General features: G+C 36.5%; 1 protein-coding gene across 1 annotated transcript in view; it reads left to right on the forward strand.

The window, feature by feature from the left end:
* LOC122804411 (putative N-acetylated-alpha-linked acidic dipeptidase) overlaps window positions 1-27,545 on the forward strand; it is a 2,922,358-nt gene that overhangs the window by 623,947 nt on the left and 2,270,866 nt on the right. The window contains exon 4 of the mRNA XM_044074242.1: window positions 19,257-19,440. Within this exon, the coding sequence (XP_043930177.1) occupies window positions 19,257-19,440 (184 nt within the window). The remainder of the gene's footprint in view (window positions 1-19,256; window positions 19,441-27,545) is intronic.

Consider the following 27,545-nt stretch of genomic DNA (forward strand, 5'->3'; position numbering starts at 1 on the left):
ATAGAAAGACACAAGAAAAGTTCAAGGGTTATGAGGAAATAATTTAGTATATAATATTGGTACAAAACATGCTCTATCATGGTTGTTATTCAAGCACCATAATAAGGTATTATTTGATAATGACATAGTTACAACAGGGTGTGTATCAATAAGGGGGTTTAACTTAAACATATTGTACATAATGATTGTTGTATATTCCTCTAATAGCATGAAAAATAGAGAAATAATGCTTGAAATGATTCATCTGTATGTTGGTATGAATGTGAATATAATAATGGTTGCAAATTTAATTGTAAAAGAAGAAAAGATAAAAGAAAAACATGATATGTTGTGTGAAATGCAAAGGCATGTTACAGTGGGGGAAGGTAAGAGTGTTAGAGGAAGAACTTAAACTTCAGGGTAAATTTAAAAACTGAAACTTAACATGCAATGTTGTCAGAGCACTTAGGAAAACAGAACATGAGTATGATAACAAGCTTTTCTCAAAAGTTGAGTATTTGGATAGATTCTGGTGAGCTTAAAGAAGAAATAAAAGTTGGAAAAGGTTTGCAGAAATTGACAAGTGAACATATAGATGAAGAAATGTTAAAAGAGATAAGATGTATTTTGTGGCAAAAGTATCTGACTGTGAGACCTTGCTGTGATTCATGGACTACATGTTGGGTACAATTTAAAGAAAAATATAGAAAAGGTTATATATTTAGGGCTGCCACAGTGGTGCAGCGGTTAGCGTTATCACCTCACAACAAGAGGTTCTCCGGTTCGATCCTCGGCTGGGGTGCCTTCTTTGCAGAGTCTGCATGTCCTCCCTGTGGTCTCGTGGGTTTCCTTCGGGTGCTCCAGTTTCCTCCCACATCCCAAAGACATGCTGTAGGTGGATTGGACACTCTAAATTGGCCCTAGGTGTGAGTGAGTGCGTGTGTGCCTTCCGTGGAAGGTTGGGCGCCGGGCTGGCAACTCAACACCGTAAAACTCTACTGCCAATCATGAGCGGACAGGTGATCCGCTGTGGCAACCCCTAACTGGGAAAAGCCAAAAGAAGAAGAAGAAGATAGAAAAGGTTATATATTATTATTTGAGAATCTGAAACAACCATGTAAAAGTTTAATGCATTAGTGAAACAGTTGAAGCTGTGTTTAAAATTAATAATGGAGAATGACAGATATTTGAAGACAATGAAAAGAATATAAAAAACCTATTGTATAAGCAAAAGACTGTTAATGAAGAAAAGAGATTTAAAAGAATAAGGCATGAAGAAGTAAAAAGGGTTCATAAGCAGGATGAAACAAAGAAACAGTATGGCAAATTACTTGGCTATATATTAGTGATAGGAAGTTAATGCAACGGAGAAAAGGTAAAAGTAAATTATATGAATACGATATTAATAAAAATATTACATTGGTAGAATTCACTGAGGTATTTAAGCAGTAAATGAAAATTCATTGAATAGAAATGGTCGTGTCAGTTACATTTTATAATAGTATATCATAAAAAGAAAGAAGAAGAATTTCAAATGGATTAAATGAATGGAAGACTCAAGAATGAAAGAGAAGTTACTGATGGATGGCAAGGCTGTTATTCAAAAAGGGTGTGGGGATTGAAAGGAATTAAAATTGGAGCCCATTATAGACTGGTAATGAAGGTATATCAGAAATTAGTTGGTTATTTTTGGAAAGAATGCTGGTAGAAGGAATACAAGATATGCAAAGTAAGGCTATGTGGATAGTAGAGAAATTATGAAAAGCATATTTAAACAAGGAGAGGGTACAAGATTGATAAAATGTGATATATCAAAAACATTTAGTAATGTAAATCATCCATAAATTGTGAAGATAATGTGATAGGGGTTTTAAAGCCATTATGACAGGGGATGTCCAATGAGTATGGTTTTATGTAGTTTGGTTGTAAATGCTGCTGGTGATACTATCACTGAAAAAATAAAAGAATGGGGATGTATGGGCACACCAACAAGTGGCCATGATGAAATTCCTCAAATGTCAAGTCCCCATTTTACAAGTCACAGAGGAACACAACACTAATCATTGTTTTCCATAATAAATACCTGATGGTGTCATGTTTAAGTATATACTTAACAGTGGTTCATTCAGATAGATTTCTTTCTTCTTCATATTTCTACAAATGTGAAGTTGGTATATTTAAGTTCAGGATGTGGGGGTTGCCTCTCGCATTGGGGATGTAGGGGCACTTGCCTTACTGCACGGATATTTACAGTACAAGAGTTTACCATTTTGCTATTTTAGGCATTTTTGTTCAGTCTTTAGCTTCCTCAGTATCTTGTAATGTAATCTGAGTTTTCTTTTTTTTTTGGGGGGGGGGGTGATGTATATCATGAATAAAGAAGCGACAATTCCTTTATTAGTGGCTTATGCAGATTATTTAATTTAAGTAGCAAACTACAGACTCTGGATGAAAGAAGTAATATAGGAGTTAGAAGTGTCATCAATAATGACAAATACTGTTAAATAATGAAAAAATAAATGTTTGTGAGAAAATTATTATGATAGATGGTATGTATTTTTAAAACAGGAGATTAATGTATCGGAAATATGATATAGTAAGTAAATATAATCTTTGAACAATAAGAAAAGGTTATTTCAGAATTAAGAAGTATTATGGCATTATAAACATATTTTAGATTATCTTTTATAAAGATGGAATATCTAATAAATTTGTTTATTTTTGGGAAAGTTAGGATATATCTTGGGTATGTTTATTCATCCAATAAAAAGGGATACTGAGATGTTGCATTTTTTTCCATTTTTGGTGGTCTCATCTTATCCTAACAACAAGATTTATAACTTGTAGGGAGAGTCACAAAGAAGGTAAGAGGAAACAAGGCTGACACGAGAAAAGACCTGCAACATTCAGGTATGACTGTTGAAGAATGTTGAAGAGTGGTAGAGAACTGAGAGAGATAAGTTATTGTAACAGTCTGACCTGATGTAGAATGGGAGAAAGGGGTTGATCATGATGAAGAAAAAGATACCATTACATTTATTTTGGGTATTAAAAGGTAAGTATAGGGGCAAGAATAATGTATAATAAGTATGGGGGATTCTGGAAAAAATTACATTGGTGAAGAGAATAAAAGGTTGAGGTAACAAGGACAGGGAGACGTACCAAAAGAAAGTAATGATGGGGAAAAAGTGGAGGAGGTATGAGTAAATAAGAGGGTTATGGTATGAGGGAATGTTTGTTTACTACCATAGTGATCACCTGGTAAAAAATAAGTGATGACATAAAAAGGCAATACACAGCACAAAAAAAAGCTTCAAGATTTCCTGTTCCCACTAATGGTAAACAAATTGCAAGATAAAGGTTCAATGCTGTATAATGTAAGAGAGGAAAAGTTATGCAGTAAATGTGGCATAGGGACAACTTTGGGACATGCATTACTGGAATGCAACAGAGTGACGAGGTTGTGTGAAAGGGTCATAGTAAAGAGCATTTCAACTTGGGTATTGACATTGAATATAAATATGATTTTGTATGGGTATTATGAAGAAATGAATAATGTAGCTTTAAGGGGAATCTGAGTATTTTTTTCTTTCATGTGCTAGTTCACATCTAGAAAGCAAAAACAGAACAATGTTTATTACATAAGTAGTTAGAACTGGATATTATTAAAAGAATAAGAAGATGGCTGTAGAAAAGAGTACAATGGTTTGATTACTGAAACTAATTTTACATGTAGTTATGTAAATAAAAATATATATAAATATGCATTTAAATAATGTAAATATGTTAAAGGACGGTTGATAACAGAGACATGTAAATAATGTACATATGTAAATTAATAACTAAAGAGCCTCTGCTTTAAGTACAGACATCCTTCATATTGTTATGCACTTCCACCAAATTAAGCAGATGATACTTCGCTTTAATGTTTCATCTGATTGATAACACCGCAGGACTGCAGAGTGTCCCCTCTTATGCTGAGCTAGTATCCATACAGGAAAGTGAATTCATGTACCAGCTGTAGAAATAGAATGCACAACCATCTGAGCTTCATGTGCCATTCGTAGCATTAGCATGAACAACACAGGAGCTGATCATGTGTGCATTGAATTTTACTTAAACTTACAACAGTCAGTCTGCTGGATTTGTAATGAAGGCTATAAATTCTTACACAGAGAGTGAAAGGCCGAGGGAGGGCCTGCCACAATCTGCTTTCTTCATGACACAGGTTATACTACAGCCCATCATTAAATCATTGACTTATGATCTGGGACTGCCACTGCTCTAAAAAAAATTAGATTTTCTTGGTCACTACACTGATCTATGTTGTCTTAGCTAGTATCACTATCAGACACACCTTATGCTGCTACAAGTCTGTCCACCACCTTGAAAAAACATCAACTACCGTGTTTATATTGGATTCCATAAATATGGTCTGCTGTTGTATATAATAAACACATAACTGAAAAATGTTATGCCATATTATAGCAATAACCCACGCCTGAGTGTGGGTAATGCTGGATTTACCCATGGTTGGTGTGGTTTAGTCACGAGAGCGAAGCCCGAGTGGCCAAACAAAGCCAACCCGTGGGTAAATCCAGCATTACCCACACCCAGAAGTGGGTTATTGCTATTATACAATGGCATTATTTAAGAAAAAAAATAATTACTTTTCTTAAATAATGGCATTGTATAATGCCTCCTTGCTGCCCCCTCCACAGCTGTCTGGGTATTCTGCGGCAGTTCTGATGTACTGCACATGCGTATATTTATGCAGTACATCAGAACTGTGGGCAAAAGCAACGGAGAAAGCAAGACCTCCATTGCTTTTTGCAGCCTGTCTCTCTCTGTTAAATGAGTTTAACATAGCAAGACAGCTTTATAAAAAGCAACGGAGAATCTCCATTGCTTTTTTTAAAGCTGTCTCGCTAGGTTGAACCCATTTAACATTGCGAGACAGTTTTGAAAAAAGCAATGGAGAAAGCAAGATCTCTATTGCTTTTTAAAGTGTCTCGCTATGTTAAATGGGTTTAACATAGCGAGACAACTTTAAAAAAAGCAATGGAGATGCTCCATTGCTTTTCTTAAAAGCTGTCTCACCATGTTAAACTCATTTAACATGGCGAGACAGGTTGTAACCAGCAACGGAGATCTTGCGTTCTCCGTTGCTGTAAAACAAAAAAAAAGAGTTATGCTAATGGAAAAAATCCGGGCGACCGGACCTTTTTCCATTACTATAACTCTGATTTACAATGTGCATGCTGACCAATCAGCATGCACATTTTGGAATATTAATGGGGGGGTCATTGTATAATAAGCTATCTATCCATCCATGCTCACAAGTTGCATGTGGCACTTATGGTGACCCTGTGAACAGCTACTACCATCAATCAGCCTGCCAGATGTCTTTGAAAAGTGGGACAAACTGGGTACCTGGAAAATACATAAACAGCCAAAAACTGAACCAGAGTACAGCCTATTAAGCTATATTTGCATACAACTATGTATCTTCAAAAGGTTATACTATTTGCCTGAAATTTCCATAATGCTGTAACTGCTGAGAAGTCAAGACTGCATTTCAGCTCTGAAGAGTTGAAATGTTTGTGTCTTTCGGCTTTTCCCGGTTAGGGGTCGCCACAGCGGAACTCCGGTCCGCTAATGATTGGTAGTTGATTTTTACATACCGAGTTACCAGCCCTGATGCACAACCTTCAACGAAGGAAGGCCCATTTGCGCATGCCTCCATGCAGAAGACACTCTAGCTGAGAATCGAACCGGACAGCGTCTGACTGTGAGGCGACAACGCTACCGCAGCACCACCACCAAACAGAAGTCTGAGGAGTTGAAATAATGTGCTAAAATAGTTCAAATGTGTTCTTAAGCATTCATGTATTTGTCTCAGTTTATTGATCAGTTTGATGGCAAAGCTACTTATGATTTCTTAGCTGTTACATCTGAACTTCAAATCTCTAGTTTTCATGTTTTGTCTTTGACATAAGAATGTGTTGAATTACATTTGAGGTTAGAGTAAATCAGATATTCCTTTTCTTTGCATGATTGATGAAAGAATGCCTTAGCCTTTAGACAAAATAAAGTATCTGTTTCAGAGAGGTTTGAATTTATATGAAAGCATGTAGGTTTGAAGTATATGAACACCATGCAGAAAATGCATCTATATGACAAACTGAATTTTAAACTAATTTTAAAATATGATGAAACTGTACTTGATAAACTACAAGTATATGTGCATTTTAAGGGCATGGGACACATTTCCGTAATATCATTTTATTTATTTTATTTTACATTTGTTAACCAAGAAAGTCCAACTGGACACAGGTCCTTTTTCACTGGAGGCCTGTGGAGAAAAACTCCAGAAAAAGTACAAATACAAAATACAAATTAGAAATATATAAACATGTAAGAAAGATGCAGCAAATGTTTCATCAATATTTATGGCAGAAGCAAGCAATGCAAATTACAGAGTTAACAGAAGTTAACATAACTATAGTAGGTAATTACTTTGCTAGTAAACTAGAGATATATAAATAAGTACTTTAGTAAGAAGCAATCACGTTATACACCAACCACAGTAAAATGCAGTTTAGTAATACAGAAGGCATATTAGACATAACTATCATTTATAAATAGCTTTGCCACATAAAATGTTCTAATTAGTTGAATCCTATGCAACATCAGACTGTTAATACTAAATATAGCCCAATGTAGAAACAGGAGCCAAAAAAATGAATTTAGCCACATAACTGTAACAGTCTTCACCAGGGATTACATATGACTTCTCTTCCAGTTCATTCTTGTCATTCTCTCATTTAATGTTTTGACAACTAAGATAATGCATTTGGAATCAGCCATTTAATTTCATAGCACACAGACTGCTGACAGCCATGTCACAATAGATATCAACAGTGTATTGAGCCAAGCAGTACAGGAAAAGGTAGGGAATACAGAGAATATATAGTGTAAAAGTAAATCATGCTTAGGGGGCCCTCAGAGATAGACTAGAAGGGAACAATGCAATTGTCTTTCTCAAAGACCACAAATCCCTTTCACTTTAGTCATCCTCCCCAGTAGTTCTAGAAGTGGCCCTAATGATCCCTGAAACCAGTTTCTGGGTATAATAGCTCTTTATCTTTAAAATGGAAACTGTAGTGGCAAAATTTCTTTCTAGAGTGCAAAGTCTGGTTGGATCATGACCTGGCCAATTCTACTACAGAGAAACACAGTGCCCTTACATATGAAAGAAGGCTTTGCTTCAGAAATGGCATAGTAACGTATGTCAAGTTTTCAGACACACACACACACACACACACACACACACACACACACACACACACACACACACACACACACTCTCTCTCTCTCTAGGTAAAAAAAAAAAATAAAAAAACAATATATATATATATATATATATATATATATATACATATATATTTATACATATATATATGTGTGTGTGTGTGTGTGTGTGTATAGACACACATACACACACATATATATATATATATATATATATATATATATAGATATATATATATATATATATATATATATATATATATATATATATATATATATATAGGTCCCCTACACATGGTCAAAATGCCACAAAGTCGAAACCCATATGGCCGAGACCATATGTTCGACTTTTGGAATCCCAGCCATGTGTAATGGACATCTCCGTGCAGTGCAGAATGGAAATATTTCCATTTCCACACTGTAGTGCTATCTCGGAGTTGGTATATTAAAGTTACGGTGGAGTGGGGGGCATAGCCTCCCTGCTAACAATAAGAAAGTGTGTTAATGCTGTGTATTTTTCTTTTTTACATGTTCGAAATTGCGGAAGTCGAACATATGGTCTCGACCATATGAGTTTTGGCTTTTTGCAATTTTGATCATGTATAGTAGACCCATATAGATGTATATATATATATATATATATATATATATATATATGTAGATACACTAGACAATCTCAACGTACTGAAATCTCGAATTTCAGTACGTCGAGACTGAATAGTGGAAAGTGCAGTTACTCGAAACTACACTATGCTGAATGCGTAAGTGTCGAATCCACAAATGTCGACACCGCGGCTATTGTGGTGTTGCGTTCGTTACATGTGGTACGGTTTATGGGTTTATCTGGGGTTTCAGGTAAGTGTTGTGTGTTTGAGGATATTGGGTAGGGATTTTAGTGTGTGTGTGTGTGTGTGTGTGTGTGTGGGGTGGTGTTTTTTGTGTGTTTATGTGTTTAGTGCGACCTCAGAGTTAGAATATATAAGTAGGGGGGTCCCCTGCTTATAGGTAGGGTAGGTGTGTTTCTGTGTGTTGCTATGTTTGTTTAGTTAGGTCGGTGTATGTGTGTGTGATTATTTCCTGGTTTGTGTGTGTGTGTGAATGGTCGCGTTGTGGTATTCATGATTGTGGGTTTTTGTGTATGTGGGTTTTCGACTATTCAGTCTCGAAATACTGAAATTCGACATTTCAGTACTTCGAGATTATATAGTGAATCTATATATATATATATATATATATATATATATATATATATATAGGTATATTTACTTTAGTTGACAGATCAGTAAGGCCAATGGCAAGAACATCATCAACCACAAATGGTTGACAAATGCAAATGCAGAAGCATTATGACATGTGCAGAGAAAGAACCTTGGCTCATGACAATTTCAAACAAACAAAAAAAAATCATTTTTTGCAGGGGTGCAAGCCCCTATGCACCCCCTGTTAATTATATATACCAAGTCTAAGTTTGCACAATTTCTTGGGGAAGGGAATATTCCCCTATACAGGGATGGTTGATTTAGTGCAATTGTTTACTATCTGCATTCGTTGACTAACTATAGTCGATTAAACATATATCAAACAAATGCCTGACTTCCACATACACATACATATATATATATATATATATATATATATATATCTATATATCAACTCAAGTAGAACTCACAAAACTCCCTGCATGCTGCACCAGAAGCTGAAATGATTGTTCTGTAGACATTATGAAATCTTTGCTGACTGAGCAAGTTGACAGTGTCCTAGGAAAAAAGCCTGATACACAACAAGGCAGTTGAAGAGTTATGAGCAGACCTAGAAAATACACAACAGTCTCGGCAAGCAAGTGTTCTCCACAAAGTCCAGACTAAGGTGGCAATAATGCCAAGGAACAATAAGAACTGCCTGTTCACCTAACCTAGGAAGCCTGATTTTAGGATTGTATTTTTGGTCTGCACTATAGACAGATATGCAGTGCAGTTCAAACCCATCCTGTTAACACGAGCAGCATGCCTGATCCCTCATGCCCTGACACTGAGTGTGCACTTACAAGGAATGATGCTGGTCCTGAGAAGACCTACTAAACAATAAAACTTTGGCTAAGCCAATCATATCTACTTTGAATGATTTGTGTGGAGTGTCCTGCTTACTGATATAAATGTGATGTTAGTCCCTGACATGTTTAGCATTCCCCAGAAGGAGGTTTGATTCCCTCGTCCTTCTACTACTCCTGGTTTGGGTCTTTAAAAAGATCCATGGAGATCGATGCTCCAACCTGGAAAACAAATAAACACAAATGCAAATGCAAATAAAATAAATAAATCCAGCAACATTTTTCTTCCTAGCTGTTTTGCCAATGTGGGGTAGGAAGGGTAGCAACACTGCCCCACCTTTATGCCAATGCAGATTCTGAGACTGTTATGTATAGCTTAGTACTTCATCCATACTAGAGAAAATTAGCAGTTGCCACTCATCGTTGTCACATGTTTTCATTTACTGTTAAATCAAACTTACTCTTCAGAGTTTACTTTTTCTGTGCAGTACTTTGGTGCAACACAGTACAAATGTAATAATTTATTTGTTATGAATTATTTAATACTAAATGCAATAACTGTCAACTTACCAGTCAAAAGACACTGACTGCTGTATTTTATGCCTTCAAGTAGATGTAATATTTCTGAAAGAAGTTAAAATCACTTCTAAATATCATTGATGTGCTTTTAGCAACTGGGAAGTTGTCTGAGCACATAATCTGAATGATTATTCAAAAGGTGCACTAATTTTGTTAATACAGGAGAGCAGAGATTTGCCAGTATAGACAAGCCCCAAAGGCAAAGATGTTATATACCAACTCCATGGTTGCTCCAACTCAAAGGGAAAGTCTCTCAAAAATTGTGTCATTCCAGATACACACATACAGAAACCACACTGGCAATGATTTCCTGTAAGAGGCCGCATTCAGCATTATTCCTTTAGTATTTTTAAGTGCTACTGACATTCAAGGAATTTCACCATGAGCAAACTGCAAGGAAGCTGTTTAATAAGTCTTGTCCATGAGCTTCTTAGCAGCAGAGGAACTGCAGCAGTGCTCAAGCCATATTTTGATATATAGGACTTATATTGTTGCCCGTTCCTATTTTATTCCATCTTGGTTTTGGAGCAACTGTTTTTTGATGTTGTCATTGCTGTTATTGCATCAAGGCCAGTACATGCTATAAAGTATGTTAGAGTTCAGTGATACTTTAATGCCAGAACATTAAACTTCCCCAGTTTAATAATTTACAAATGATATATATTGAAAAGAACAGAACATGCAGTGCACACCTTAACCTAACCCAGTGCTCACAAAAGCTGGAAAAGCTATAGCAATAAACCATCTGAATATCTGTGTTTTCAGACATTTAAAAATAACATCTCCCTCACAGATAAATTTGCACATTCTTCAGTCTATGCAGTAGAATGGAATAAATCGCAATGTCAAAAAAAATTACACTGGTAGAGAAAGTTCACAACAGTTAATCTTTATAGTGTGACTTTTTGCCTAAGGCTAAGGCTCTGTTCCTTGTTTAATGGAGAAACCATCCTCCAAGTCAGCTTGTATCTATTTTATTGTAGAAATACTATTTTTCATTTATCTTGACCAAAAGTTGAGGAATAAAAAATGTCAGTAGTTGTCCAGCTCTTTCTTATTATCAATATTTTTGCCCTGTCCTTATAAAAGGATCAATTTATAATTTAGCTATAAGCCATATCTGGTCTATTACTTGCATAATGTTGTTTCCACTTATGGCACAACATGGAGGAGATTCAGAAAAGTTATTGCAAGTGGTAGAGCCCATTTTATTGCTTATGGTAGCCATTTCTACTACAGATACAGCCCTATCACAATGCTGTACCATAAGGACATGCAGTATTGAGGTGGGCTGTCACTGTGGTCTGCTGCAAATGCTAATGAGACATTCTGGGCCTATATAGTAATGGGCTCTACCTCCACAAATAGCAGTGTTAAGGCCTTTTACACTTCCAAGTGATTCAAAGAGTTCTTTGGCTAAGTAAGGCAGCTCAAATTACAGTGTTAATGAACAAGACAAAGTCCATATTCACCCATTACTTTCAGTGGGTGAAACTGCATTAAGGTTAAGTGCCAAGGAGTCTGGGGAAAGGTACTGGTGGGAGATTGTATATATGTGTGTGTGTGTGAGTCTATGCAGAGGGATTAGTGATGTCATTTGAATGTGTGTGTGTGTGTGTGTGTGTGTGTGTGTGTGTGTGTGTGTGTGTATGGATGAATAGGTGAATGAGTCTGACTGCATTTGGGGAAAGGAGGGCTGTGTGTATGTACACTTATATATCATTTTAAGTGTGTGTGTGTGTGTGGGGGGGTTGCACCTCTGCAACAAAAAAAAAAAAAAAAAAAATAACAATTAAAACTGATTTCTTTTTTCATTCTTGATTGTGAACATTTTTTTATCCTTTTAGCTCATTGTCGTCATTTCATAGTACAACCTCAAAAAGTATGACTTTAGTGGATAATGTTAAGGACTTGCATGGCTAATATTAACCATGTGAATCTCAAGGCTTGGAAACTACTGGCTTTCTCTTTGGCATGAATGAATATTTGACAGCACTTGCAGACAGCTAAAACAATATTGTCACACAATGCAATATTATTCTGATTTAATGTATAGGTAAAGTGACATGAAGGAATATTTGACAACACTTACAGACAGCTAATACAATATTGTCACATAATGCAATATTATTCTGATTTAATGTATAGATAAAGTGATGAAGTATCTGCTGCTGTTCATGGATATGGAATGTTGTGAAACATGAATGCCCCACTCAGACTATGGACAACCCATCACAAACAGAGATCTGCCCAAAAATTCACAGTTACCTATTACAAAATCAAAGTCACGGAACTTTGAATACCATATGGTCATCACCATAATGATCGAAGTTCCATAACTTCGAAATTAAAAAAAAGTTCCCTGACGGGTTATAGCAGGGGGGGCACGCCCCCCTGCACCCCCCCCGCTACTTAAATATACCAACTCCACTATTGCACGTTAATGCACTATGGTGTGGAAAGGGAAGATTTCCCTTTCCTACACTGTAGCGTGATCTCAGAGTTGGTATATTTAAGTAGCGTGGGGTGTGGGGGGTGCATAGGGGCTTGCCACCCTGCCTACACCCTTTACTTTTTCTTTTTTCTTTTTTTTTAGTGTTGATTTTAAAGAATTCAAATTTTCAATTGTTCGATCATTAAAGGTTGACCTTTACTGACTAGAACAATTAAAAATTCGATGTTCCAATAGGAACCCAAAATTCACCATAAGCTTAGCTGACACCTAGAAAAAAAGCTTTTAGAGGGAACTTAAAATCAAGTCAAAGTTATTTAATGATACAAGGACAATGAAAGATGTAGCTACTGAAGCCAGAGCTCCTACACAGCTTCTCTGGTTATCAAAGAACTAATATGTCATACAGCATGCTTAAATACAAACTACATAAACAAAAAACATGCTAATCTAGAGCATATGCAGATGCCTGAGAAAATCTCATATTTGCAGTATGCTCCCTGACTGGCTTTTGCTTGTCACAACAAAAAAACAAAAAAAAAATGATTTGTCCTTTTTCAGTCTCCCTAGAAATTCTTGGGCCAAAGCAGTCATCCTCTTCCTCCTTTTGAAATGCTAAAACAGCCATTACTTACTGGAGGAAGTCTCCTGATTTTCCTTCCAGTCTGGATCATTGGCAAACTGTTGAGCATGTATATTAGGCAGAGTTAAAAGTTGTGCAAATCACATTACACTTGACCCCCACAATCATTTTCTGACCATTTTGGGATGGTTTTGATCACTGTGAATGAGGTGTAGTGGCTGTGTGTCTGTGCCCTTGCTAGACTTTTCCACAGTTGTGTACTGTACAATGGTATACTTTGCATGAATAATTGGTTCCCTATTACATCCTCAAAGACGCACTTAACTGAATACATAAATGCTGACACATCTCCTTCGAACCACGTAAACATCGATCATCCTGAAGCATGAAATCTGAAACGTCGAATCGTCATGGTTGGCCCTTCCGTGATATAGCTTCGTAAGGTAAGTGTGTGATAGTTACAGACTTTAGGGTTAGGGTGCAGGTTAAGGTAAGTGCATAGATGGTAATGTATGTGAGATTTAGTGTAGGGTTAGATGCAGGGTTTTGTTACGTGTATGTGTGTGGATTATTTATTTTGTTTGGGTATAACTTGTTAAGGTAAATGTGTGATAGTTACGGACCTTAGGGTTAAGGTGCGGGTTAAGGTAAGTGAATAGTGGTGGTATATGCAAGATGTAATGTAGGGTTAGAAGTAGGGTTTAGTTTAGGGTTAGAAGTAGGGTTTTGGTTGGTGTATGTATGTGTTTGTTTAGTTTGTTTAAGTAGGTAGTATGTAGCGGGTGGTGGGGTGGGACAAGTATGACGGTTCGAGCTTTGGAATTTCGTGGTTTAGTGCATTCAGTGTATTCAAGGTTCACGGAATATGTGTCGGCGTTTTTGTATTTGGTTATTAGGGCTTTTGAGCTTGCAATATAGACCCGAATAATTTGATTTCTTAAAATGTATTAATTAGCTCCCTTAATCCACTCTGATCCCATTTTATTACAAGGTCTGAAAACGTTTCTCTTCTTGTCTTCAGTGTTTCTTTCTCTCTTCTTTAAATCAATTGCATTATTGTATATAGTTTAAATGTATAAAATAGCACTTCATTGCTCAGTGTTGCATTACTTTTGAAGTGTGTTTTTTTAGATAGAGTTATACATTTTTCAGTAACATTTGGCATTTCTTAGTTCACATATAATTGTTTGAATGCTCCCCTATGTCGAAAATTGTTATGAGTACTTAATATGCAAAGGGAGTAGATTCCAGAGATAGGGGATGCATGGACAGAGAAAAACTCTGATCCTGTAGATATTGTTAATCTTACAGCAGAGATTATATGCCCTTGAAGCAGATATTTGTTGAGCTGTTTGATACAGAAAGGTGAAGTAGATTGAAAATTAAGGATAATTTATGGGATCAGATGCTAGGCAAAGATTACTTCTTAGGGACCTGTAAGATATTGAGTGGAATGGAATGGAATGAATGGAATTGAATTGAATGGAAATTGTAATCTGTAAGGAGTAGCTTAAGTGGTTTAAACTAGAGATTTTTCTAGTTTGGATTTTCTGAGGCCTTTAAGTTGTACATGGCATTTTGAAAGATACACTTCAAATGGATGCACTGTATTTGATAACAGATCATTCAAGAGATGCCTTGACAATTCAGCTGGGTGAGACAGAAGGGACAAGTAAGACATAATAGTCATTACTAGTGATCTAAGTGCAATACCTTGGTAAGGAAGTACTGCCATTGTTCTGAAAACTATATTTATTAGTATGGGTGATGTCAAGTCGGAGACGAGCCTTGTAGTTCCCATATTTAGTTTAATTTTCTAGTGTTGGTCATAGCAACCCTTACATTTTGTATTTGCAATTTGATATTTTGGGATGTTCCTGAGTTGAACATTGCATCAAAAATGTACTATAGGGGAAATGTATGCTTTAGTGAGTATGTAAAAGACACAGGACAAGACGTGCAGACCATACCAGACAGAGTGGGTGAGATTATATACATCAAGAATCTCCCTGGAGTGATACTAGGTAACAAGCCGAAGTTGCAGTCAGTTTTACAAACCAGACCAAGCTTTGCCACATAGACTAGGCATATAAAATATTATTGGAAAGGGGAAAAATACTGCTCAGCACTGGAGGTTTACTATTCCTTGATATACGAGTGGTAAGATCAGTTGTATCTCCACTACACTGGTACTGCCATGACCCTATCTGATGACAATAACATTTCAAATATTAAGAACAAGGATCTGAAAAAAGTTCTAGACCTTGTGTTGCATGTGCCACTGATATCCAGAATGTTTCATTGTGTTTTTGTTTTAAATTCTGGTTATTGTAAATAATGAGACTTTACAGGGGACACTTCAAGGGATGAGAAAGGAGTTTGTAGGAAAAGGTTATCATTCACAAGATCTAGAGACTATACATGGTTTAGATAGAGTAGTGGCAGGAAAACCCTACATTAAAAGAAATAGAGTGACGTCAATACCCCCAGATAACAAAGCTCAAGGTCAGGTGCATAGAGTGGTGATCCCTTACACTAACAATAACAAGAAAGGTTTAGAAGTAATTAATAAGAATTGGAATATCCTATTATTAGATGAAAAGATAAAAGAGATTGTGGGAGAAAGGCCGAGGATGTGCTATAAAAATGCAAAACCACTCAAGAGACTACTTTGTTATGAAACACATAGTAAACAGAAAGTAACAAATTCAGTAAGGAAGGGTACTTTCTCATGCTGTAGTTGTAATCAGTGTGCCTATATAGCCAACTGTAACACCTTTACCCACCCGGATACAGCACAAAGCTATACTTTCAATCATTATACAGATTGTAAGTCTAGGGGTTTGGTGTATTTAGCAGTGTGTCAGAAATGCACCGATTTTTATATGGGTGAAAACCAAGAGGACACAGAGAAAGAATCAGAGAACACTTATATGCCATCAACAAGTTGGATGAAAGAAATGCCTTAGCAAAACACATAATACAGCATGGTACTAGTCATAGATTCACATTTATGGTATTAGAAACAATACATAGAACAGTGAGATTAGGTAATATTAAGACTTATACAGAGAAACAGGAAGACAGATGGATAATCAAGTTACAGGCAGATAAGGGTCATGATTTGAATGAGAGCATTTCTCTAAAACCATTTTTAGCGGATTACCCCTTGGCTCACTAATAAAATGATAAATGATTAACTGGAAGTATGCATTGTCATATAAGAAATGTGTTTTATAGAATTATATATATTCTGTAAAACAAAGTTTTTTTAGAATAAAATGTTATATATATATATTTTTTTTATATATATTTTTTAAAACAAAAGTTTTTCAGAATAGTATTTTTTATAATATTTTATTTTCAGTTGCAGAGTTTGAAGTTATTCGGACATAAGTATATATATATCACACCTACATTTTACATTTTATGTGGAGTATAAATGAGGGATTTTGATTATTTTGTCTTTGTACCTTTAAAACATTAATGAAGGTCTTAACTCAGAGAGCAATTTCATTGGTTTAATAGTTTTGAGCTATTATTTAAGAAGTTTTTATTACTTGTGTTTTAAAGTCTGATGAAACGTTCTAACGGATGTGAAAGCGCTTACTTGTGGAATAAAAAGGTTAGCTTCAATTGTCGTGGTGTGCATCTTTTTGTCTTTTGTTCATTTGCTGTTTGTCTCTTGGAGAGGCACTTTACCCTGGACGTTTTTTCGTTTTTCTATTGTACATTTGGATTTGATAACAGTAATGAAAGAAGTGAAATGGTGCTGGAAAATCCTGATAAAATCAGTAGATGTTCAAACATAAGTGGAAGTCTGCTGACACACAATTAATTCACAAGAGGATGGAACTGGCAGAATGAGTGATGACTGAACTAATAATTCTCAAAAAATATTTTGCTTTTGTTCATGATGTTAGATGTCTAAAAGTGACAAGGGATAATTTTATTTTATAACAGTAGAGGTGCATGAAGGCAAAGCAAGGGGTAAGTGGCCTACTAACTTTGATTGCCATAACACACTATGTAGTTTCCATTATTTTTAGTATTAGGCACTCCAATCTGGTGCAAGCTCCCTGGTAATGCCTTTCAGGGATAGACATTTTAAACAAGCTTAATCAAGCACTGCCATATCGACTAGGTATAAGTCAACTCTGAGTGACCTGTAAAAAATGGTATATGATGATAATTCATGGTCTGCTTGAATAATTCATGGTTTCCTGCCATTTAATTCTTTTCTGCTATAAAATTGTCAAGTGCACTGCATTTTGTCAATGTGTAGAAAAGCATGTACAGCTGTTAAGAAATCAGCTGAGAGAAAATAACCAGCTTTTCAGTATGGGATTGCAGTACAGTCGTGATTGAGGAATATGCCCTTTCCCTCTACTATAGTGCAATCTTAGATTCGGTATATGTGTGTGTGTGTGTGTGTGTGTGTGTGTGTGTGTGTGTATATGTCTATAGTACATGGAGCACTATGATTATTCTCTGATATCGCGGGGGGGGCAACCCAATTAAGTGCTTCAATAGCATGTGACCAGGGTATAACCAATGTTAAGCACCCCTCCAAATGCTTAAGATCAGGTCTCACACCAAGAGCTGACAGTGCCAGCTAGCAAATGACAGAGGCGGAAGTCAACACAGCTTCTTTTTGGCCTGCAGTCTATTTCTACAGTCTGCCCATGACTTTATTCCACAATTATTCTCTGATGTATCTAGCTGTATGTTTGACAACACTCACTAAGTGCTTTACTGGCTTTAAAAGCCAACAAAACACTTTGTTCTTTTTTTTCTGCAATGAGTACTACATGGAGAAAATGAATTTCCTCAGACCACAAACAATTAATATTGGATCTCTGACTGTAGCCTGAAATTGTGTGTTCTCAACATGGATGCCAATAATCACCTCTCTAGCTTCACTCTCAAGGGGGTGAATTTCTTGGCATCCATGTTTTGAACATATAATAAGGAAGTTACGATCTGAGACCAAATAATAATCCTCTATATTATTAGCAAGGGTGCGTGGGGTGAAGGAGACTTGCCCAATGTAAAAAAAAATATATATGTTTTTTACATTTTTTGATCCTCTGTGGATCAATGTTTGCCATGGCTGACCATAGGTGTTGATTATTTGGATTGATATTGTGCATTTTCTGTGGAAGGTTAAGCTTGTGGAATTTCTATACCTTTTTAAATTGTCTGAGATGGCTTATTTAAATGTTTCAAAAGGTTCAAAGTAGTATATGATCTCCCTGGAACAATGTACATCACTTAGAATTACATAGGATGCAGAATAAAAATTTCGGACTTTGGTAAATGTACACTAGTTGAAGAATTTTTCCACCTAACTCCCAACTGGCTTTTTCTGAGTGGTTGCTGGCTGCTATTGTGTAAACTCCTGTACAGTAAGTTTTATAATGTGGGAAGGCATACTTTGAAGTTTAAGTTACTCTATATTTTTTATATTTACAATAAAGGATATATTTTAGATTTACAATTTGCTCTGACAATATTTTGTTAATAAAACACAAATTCTTTTTTCTGCTGTTTTCAGTAGTTAGATATTTAATGAAAGCATTATTTTTATGATCAGACTATTTATTTTGAAGAAATGTTTATGTCCTTTTTGTAAAGTCTCTTGATGCTACATTAATTGATATTAAAAGGAAGGCCTTCTATACTGAGCGTGTATTTCTGCAGATCATATTGAAGAACTTTGGCAAATTTTGTTGAAGTAATTATGTTACCAGTTTATCTAAAGGCCATTTTCCACTTTAATATCTCAGAATAGAGCAAAAAGAAATATCCACAATACAAGCTGAACTAGAGTAATGTGTTTATATGAACTTCCAGGGTATGAATTGGTGTTGTAACAAAACAGGAACTATAAGGCAATAGACTTCACTTCTCAATAACTGAGCATGTGGCAAGTTGGATATTTATTCTTTCTAATATAAATTAAGTCACGATGAAAAGACACAGATAGGAAATGTCACTTGTGTCTACTGAACACCCCTGGTTGCCTTGATTAATAAAAAGATACAGCCATATTTTAATTATGTTCTTTAAAAGCAGATAATCTGTTTTTTGTTAATGTTTATCATAACTGGGTTATCCCTATACCTTCAGATGCTGTTTTAATTATCTAAAAATAGCACTTAATGTAACATTGCTCAACATAATAAAGCATCTGTGTGAGGTTTTGGCAATCATTGTTTGGAGAACATTCAGTTGCATTAGTTCTGTGTGCAAAAAGATTATTTTTACAATATGTGTTTTGTAATACTTCTATTCTATAGGCAGAAAATGCAGAGAAATTTAACTGCACTGCTTTGATACTATACTCTGACCCAGTGGATTATGCCCTTGGCACTCAGGTGGCTGTGTACCCTGAAGATTGGTGGTTACCTGGTACTGGAGTACAAAGAGGGACACTTTATATGTCAGATGGAGATCCACTTACACCATACTATCCATCAACAGGTAAGAACCTATCAATGTTATGATCCAGACATTTCAAAGCTCTACTTCACAATTAAACTGAATACAAATATAATGCTGCTATTCAAATAATTTTCCATTGTAAACAATGAAAGGAGAATTACTGCACAGTGACAAGTTTAGGAACTTACAAATAAAATTATGAAATGACCAAAAAACATTGAGTAAGAGGATTGCTAGTTACCTATTCAATAGACCTGGGTGAAAACTAGTGCAGGCCAGCTTCACATAGTTTTTCAATCACAGATACATTTCCTGCATTCCAGATGTCAAAATCATTCTGGTAGTCATACTTTTCTCTCACTATCAACACTGACCTGCAAAGGAAGAAGACACTGCAATTATCTTTCATATATATTTAACAAAAAAAAAAAAAAAAACTTGTGATGGGGGCGAGACCAGAATTAGAAAACTCTTACCAGAGAAACTATACACATGGTCACCTAGAAAGCTGGCAAAGTATGAAAAGAACTAATATAATACATAATTAAACAAATATCCATAACTGCCATGCTGAACATTATGAGCTTAGGTTTTCAACATACCATCTACAGAATACCACCTCCTTGACTGAATGTGTGCAGTTGAGATACAAAATGTGTTTTATGAAAATGGATGTGAAACATTTACAATTAATATTGCACAACAGCATATGATAGACAGAAGAGGATCTAAAATGATCACCATGGACATTTCATATCAAAAGTCCACATATATAAAATGGCATAACTGTATAAATCATTAAGTTAATAGGAACAATATACTTTTTAAACATTAGTTTCAATTACCTATAATTCTGCTGGAATTTAACACTTGAACTTAGGTTTTCAATAGACCACAGTGAACTGTACTATGACAGTAAATTTCTGCAAGTCGGAGCCTGAATGCAATTTGTGAAAAAGATTGCAAGACAACATTTACAATCAGAATTATACAGTAGCATACAGCAATTTCACAAAGGTGCATTTTAAATGATTCTCCTGTGTATTTCATGTCTAACTTCTGTAAGGTTAAAAAAGTTATTAGTTACACAATAACCGATTATTAAAATGAGTAGAAGAACTTTTTGTACAGTAACATATATTGCAGAACATAAAATTCATGCATAATTTACTAAATATACAGTATAAGTACAAAAGTAAATAAGTAACTAGAGTACAGATGCCCATTAAGAGTGGTAAGATACGTTGTATGTGCATGCTAGAAATTAGACTTACCTCTCAACACCCCTAAGTGTGTCCTAATAGCTATAACAGACAATACCCCTCGAGATTTATCATATATGTAATAGTTGTAAGTATATTGGTACATTTTGAATGCAAACTTCAAATTTAAACATATTTCTTGGTGTGCTTCACTCTAGTGTATTCTTTGAGATATGATTGAAAAATAACTTGGTGTTCCAGCTCCAAGAGTAATATAAGAAATAAACACACAAAACATATTAAGACAGTATACTCATAATGCCATTAAATGGATAAAATATTGTCTTTTGCACATATGTGTAATGTATGTACCATTATATACTATGGATATCTTTATGCCTCAGTACTGGTCTGAGATTTCATTTTTGGATTTTCTTCAATGTCTGAACTTTATTAACTTTGCTAGCATGACCATTGCTCAGTGTACTCCTATATTTAGCATATCAAAATCCCAGCAGCATATATGTCTTTAGTTCCTTATTTGCTATGGCTCTTGCCTTAATTATAGGAAAAACCTATTGCGGGGGGTAATGTAACACTATGTTTTGTTAAGATCTGTCTACCCATGCATTTCTTAAACTGCTTGCCTTGGTACTCCAGATATGCAGTGATGATACTACCTCTGTAACACAATGGGTTATTCATTTAGGGGTTATAAGTCATTCCCCCCAAACATTGTTTATTTACATTTGGTGTATTGCTTATGGTTTATATTTCCTTTTCATGTTTATAAGCAGTATTATTTCAGAATTATTTGAGTTTGGTCTTTTGTAACTTAAATTATTTTGAATTCTGTAAAAGGAAAAGCTTCAAAGATCAATACACGTTAGGTTCAAGCAAGGCACCCTTTATTACTTGCAGCAAGGAGACAAAGCATGTAGGTACAAGGTTTGTCTAACTTTCTGGTGGTCAGTATATTATTCTTATACAGTTCTCTTCATGTCACATAGAAAATGTTTCTAATCTACTGCTGACGTAGTTGGACACAGTTTTCTGTATGCTACACAGAAAATGTTACCAGGCTTATTGCTGACATGGTCAGATTATTGCTGTCTTGCAAAAACATTTGAGAAAAACAACCTGGCCTTGGGCTTATTTTAGCCCACCTTGTCTCTTCAATTCTTCCATTGTACAATTCTAATACATGCGATACATTTTGTCTAGATTCAAGGTACATTTCTAGCTTTGGTACAAGTAGTGCTGACTATAATTTAAGCTTTCAAACATCTATTGTTTTCTTTATCAAGACTTCTAGCAGCTGCACATTTTCTCATGGCATAAGCAGAAATAGAATGTCTCTTATTAAGTTTCCGGTAGCTGCACATATTTTCATTGCATAAGCAGAATAAAGTGTCTTTTATTAAGTTTCTAATAGCTGTGCAGATTCATGCAGTATGAACAGAATAAATGTATTAACCCTTTTAAGCCTTTAATGGACTAAGCATGCACATTGCTATTATGCATTTTCCTAACATTTCCCCCCTTTTAATACTTTTATTCTACTTTCAAAACAAGCATAAACATTTTTTTCTTCCATTAACCTCTTCCTACTCAGGATTTTCAGTTAAGAGAGTCATTTAGTTTAAAACCATGAAAGCATTTTCAATTTTTCAGTAACTCTTCGAGTTCTGCATCTTGGTATAAGGTTTCCGAAACTGAAATGTCTACAAAATTTTTGATTAGTCCTTTTATGCAGGGGATGCAGCAGCACCCACACAACATCAGTAGAGCTATCCCTACACAGATGGCAATCAAAATGTTCATCAGGATACTGCCCCACCCCCCAAACAATTTTTGGAAAAAGTCCATCAATGGATTTGGTCCTGGTTTGGTCATGGCTGACACCTGCTGGATTACCTCAAGATAGTTGTCTGTCTTGTGTTTGTGGTCAGGAATATATGAACAGCATTCCTCCTGGATTAAAGGACATGTACCTCCTCTCACCGCTAGGGTGAAGTCAAGAGCCATGCGATTTTGAAATACCACTGTTCTCATGGCAGTCAGTTCATCGATTACCAATTCTAGGGCAGAAAAGGTTGCATTACTCATTATTTTGAGAAGCTTAGACAATTTTTTCAGTTCCCAGATTGATTTTGTTGCTCCATATGCTGGTAATACGCCTGCCCATGATATGACAGTATCACGCAGATCCATGTGTGATAGTCCTTTGTTATTTCCAGGGCCTAAGTCATGATGGTATTTCTAGAGTGCATTGATTTGTCCCACTGGATTGACAGGCATCTTGATTTCTCGGACATTCCAAATCTTCCCTTAAGGTAAAACTGTCGTGTGTGTGTCGTATGGCCGGAACCAGGTATCCCAAAAAACAACTGCCGGACCAATTCTCGGGTAGCCATTTATATACATTTCTTCCGCATATAAAGTAACAATCTTCCACTTTAGTAGTAACTTAGAACTTAGTAGTAGGACAACAATTGCTACCATTACCCTAGATACACCTGTATAGAATCAACTCAAATCAGCCGGAAAATATCCTTTCATCTCCTCTCTACCCTCTTATATGCTTCCATTAAACAAACTTTACTATACCCTTGCTCTGCATGAAACATTTTTCTGTCGATTATAGACAGTTGTTTGTAGAGATCAGCATTAAGTTTTACTTCTTCAATTGTCCTGTGCATCAGTTTAACAAATGAATCATAGCTCGTGTTGCAATAGAATTTTATGTTATCGGATTTAGTGTAGCATCTATAGGGAACAGTTACATTGCAGTAGCTCCAACCCACCTTGACTGTATCATTCTTATAAAAACACACAGTTCCTTTCTCTCGAATAGACAAGTGCAATACTACCTTATCTTTTGATGTGACATCTGATGTATCATGAATTAAGTTTTCCCAGGTGTTGTTAGCCCCTAGGGGGAACGGCAGTTAACAGTAGCCCCCCATATGCTGTTGGTAAAGCCGTGCAAATCCAGCAATTCAAAACATTGAAGGTTTCAGCATACACATATTTAATTGCCTGGTAAGTATTAAAGTTCGGGTGCCACTCTGCATGCTTATTTAGTTCTACTTGTGTGGCTGAGAAAAGAAATGGCCACAATAAAAAGATTATTGTCACCAGTACAGTCAACAGGATGGTCATGTAATATTTTTGTGGAAACGGTTGTTCTGCATTTCTGTTTTCTCCGGTTCTTCCAAGTAGGTGTATTTAGATCTTACTGGATTCCATCATCTTATTTTGGACACATGATCTTACTCTCTGCCATAATAGGACCTTCAGCACAGATGGTTTCTTCACTGGGTTTGAGACGGATCAGTCCTATTGATCTGACTCCCCTTTGTAGCCAGACTTTGTGCTTAGGGTCCCGATGGAGAGGTAAGATCTTTGTCCAATTCAAAGTTCTTTACCAGCTTGCAGTGCATCAGGTGTATCCACGAAGCTCATTCTGCTATTTTGACTGCAGTAGGTGTTGAAAGAAACACCTGGTAGGGACCTTCCCACCTTGGCAATGCCCAGTTCTTTTGCTTCACGATTTTAATCCATACCCAGTCTCCTGGCGTCACTGCCACTTCCGATGTTTTGGTTTGTTTTTTATCTGAAACAGAATTTGACTGCAACAGATGTTTAGAACTCAACAACTTTTTCATATATTCAGCTAGTATAAAATCAGCTTCCTGGTCTGATGACATGAGAAGTTTCCACTGGGGTGTATAATAAGCTCTTCCAAACAGTTTTTCAAAAGGAGTCAATCCTTTTGCTGTAGGGACAGTTCTCATGCTCAACAGTGTCAGGGGTAAACAGTACAACCAAGTTTTCCTGTCTCAGCTATTAATTTTCTCAATTTGCTTTTTAATATACCATTATGCCTTTCGACCAGCCCTGCAGACTGTGGATGGTATGCACAATGATTTTTTAAAGAAATACCAAAATGCTTACTTAACTGCTGTAAGGTTTGATTTACAAAATGTGTACCATTGTCACTGTAGATTCTTTCCAGAATGCCAGACCTAAGAATAATTTCCTTGACAAGTACTTTTGCCACTGTAGCTGCATCCGGATTTTTGGTTGGAAAGGCTTCCACCCACCTGGAAAACATATCTATAATGACAAGACAATACTTTTTATTTTCACATTTGTTCAATTCTATGAAATCCATACAGATAGTGTGAAATGGATATGGTGGTGTGGGGAAACTCCCTTGCTTGGGCTTTATCGCCCCCTGTGCATAATGTTTGCTACAAATCTGACACATCAGACTAAATTTTTTAGAGGAGTTTGTAAATCTGTACATTGTGAACACTTGGTTCACCAGCTGTACCATCGCCCTGTTGAGACATGGCATTGCCCATGGCTCAACAATGCTGCATAGCGAAAAAAATTAGAGGGTAGTATCGGTTTTCTTTCTTTAGAGATGTACAGCCCTTTTTCGAGGATTGCGCCTCATTTTATCCATCACTGTTTTTCAGCTTGCATAGTGAGTGTCTGCATTGTTTTTAACATGTCTAGATCTAAGGTTTCAGATGGTTGCAATTCCTTATTTAAAAGATATACTTCTGTGGCCGCTTGTTTTGCAGCTGTATCAGCTCTCGCATTACCTTTTGAAATCCTATCCTGTTGATTGGTGTGAGCTGTACATTTGCAAATGGCCACTTTCTGAGGTAACTGAATAGATTCTAAAAGATCTAAAGTAAACTGTGCATGATATATAGGTTTGCCAGTAGATGTTATCATTCCCCAGTTTTTCCACTGTTGTGCAAGCACATGTACAGTGGAAAAAGCGTACTGGCTGTCTGTAAAAATGTTTACACATTTACCCTTTGCTAGGGTACATGCCCGTGTCAGGGCAATCAATTCTGCTGCCTGTGCAGATAAATTGTGTGGTAAAGATTTTGCTTCTACAATCTCAGTATCAGAGACTACTGCATATCCTACTAGTTTTTTTCCTACAGGACCCCTTTTGCAAGAGCCATCCACATAATATGTCACCTTGGCAATGTCCAAGGGGACGTCCGTGAGATCTTTTCTAGGTAGGGTCTTTTGCTCAATTACCTGCAGGCAGTGGTGGGGTGTGCCATCTGCAGGGGTTGGGAGCAGCGTAGAAGGGTTCAAAGTTGTACTTCGTTCAATTGTCATATGAGGTTGGCTCAACAATATAGTCATGCAGGAAAGATGCCTAGCAGGGGAGAGATATGCCACTTTTTCTTACAGTAAAATGATCGCAACTGCATGGGGCACTCTCAAAGTGAGAGGGTGGAACAAGACTACTGAGGCTGAAGCCTGCACTGCCATTGCAGCTGCAACTACTGCTTGAACACAGTGGGGTAAGGATCGTGCCACTGGGTCCAGTTGTGATGAATAGTAAGCGATGGGGCGTTGCTTATCCCCATGCTGTTGTGTTAATACTGATGTCATGTAACCCTGCTTGCAATCTACAGTCTGGAAAACATGTTTATGATAGTTTGGCAATCCCAGAACTAGTGAGGACGCTATTAACTGCTTTAGTTTACAAAAGGCAGACTCTGCCTCTGGTGTCCATTGTAACAAATCCTGCGCTGCCATAGGCGTCTTATATATAAGGTCAGTTAAGAGTGCAGATTCCAAAGCATAGTTTGGAATCCAGCTTCGGCAAAAATTAGTTGTACCCAGGAAGGACATAATTTTCTTCTTGGTAGTGGGTTTTGGTGCTTGTAAAATTGCTACTTTTCTGTCCTCATCTAACGTTCTACCTTCCTTGGATATTACATATCCTATGTATTTAACCTGTTTTTTCCAGAGCTGCAGTTTGTCTTTGTTTACCTTATGTCCCACAGCAGCTAGAAATCGTAGAAGTGCTATGGTATCTTCCTTACAATCCTGCTGGGTGGGGGCTGCCAGCAGAATGTCATCAACATAAAGTAAAACCTGGCTACCTCTTGGTGAGTTGAATGCCGCCAAGTTGCTTGCCATTTCTTGTGAGAATATCGTTGGACTTTCACAATATCCCTGTGGTAGGCATGTATATGTATATCTTTTTCCCTGAAATGTAAATGCAAACCAATACTGGCTATCAGGGTGTATCTGTATCGAAAAGAATGCATTGCTAATGTCTACCACAGAAAAATACTTTTGTTGAGGTTTTAAGTCATTCAACAGGGTGTGTGGATCTGGCACTATGGGTGCCCTTGGTATTACCGCATCATTTACAGCTTGCAAATCCTGGACCATACGCCATTCTCCATTGGATTTTTTAACTGGAAATAAGGGTGTGTTACATGCTGAATCGGGAGATTCTATTAATATCTCTCCTTTAAGTAAAGATGCTATAATAGGCTTTATCCCTGCCTCTGCATCTTTTCTTAAGGGATACTGTCTTTTTTGTGGTCTGAATGCTGACTTTGGTGTGATAGTGACTGGCCCTGCTGTACGAATGAGTCCTACATCTGATTTCCCTGTTGACCAGAGAGTCTCTGGTATACCTCGCAAGGCGTTGTCTTCCTCCTTTAACAGGAGTTTCCATCAGCTGTCTTTGCTAGATTGTAAGTGCACAGCTGGGTTGGTCTGAGTTATCCAATTCAATTTTTGTACTTGTATCCCCTGTTCTGACAGTTCTAGTTCTGTCTGTTTCTCCAATCTTGTGGCTTTTTCTCCTAGGTCTGCCCATTTTATATTTTTGTTTTTAGTTAAACTAACAAGTGGTAATCGATTAGATTTCTAAAGTGCAAAAAACTCCTGGAGCAGTGAACAGCTGACTACACTGTTCCCTTCTGTGTCCCAGTACAGGTTATGCAGCATCAGTCTACTTGTATGATTCTTAAATAATTATTTCTCATATTCCTTATCAGGTCCTGGTGTGTTACAAAAATACAGGGTACAGTGCAACAGGTGTTGCTTGTCAATGTCAAGGGAGGGAAACTTACTGATGGCTATGCTCATTAGTTC

The sequence above is a fragment of the Protopterus annectens genome, chromosome 6.part0 (genome assembly GCF_019279795.1).
Source record: "Protopterus annectens isolate FY-2018-M chromosome 6.part0, PAN1.0, whole genome shotgun sequence".
Taxonomy (NCBI): Eukaryota; Metazoa; Chordata; order Ceratodontiformes; family Protopteridae; genus Protopterus; species Protopterus annectens.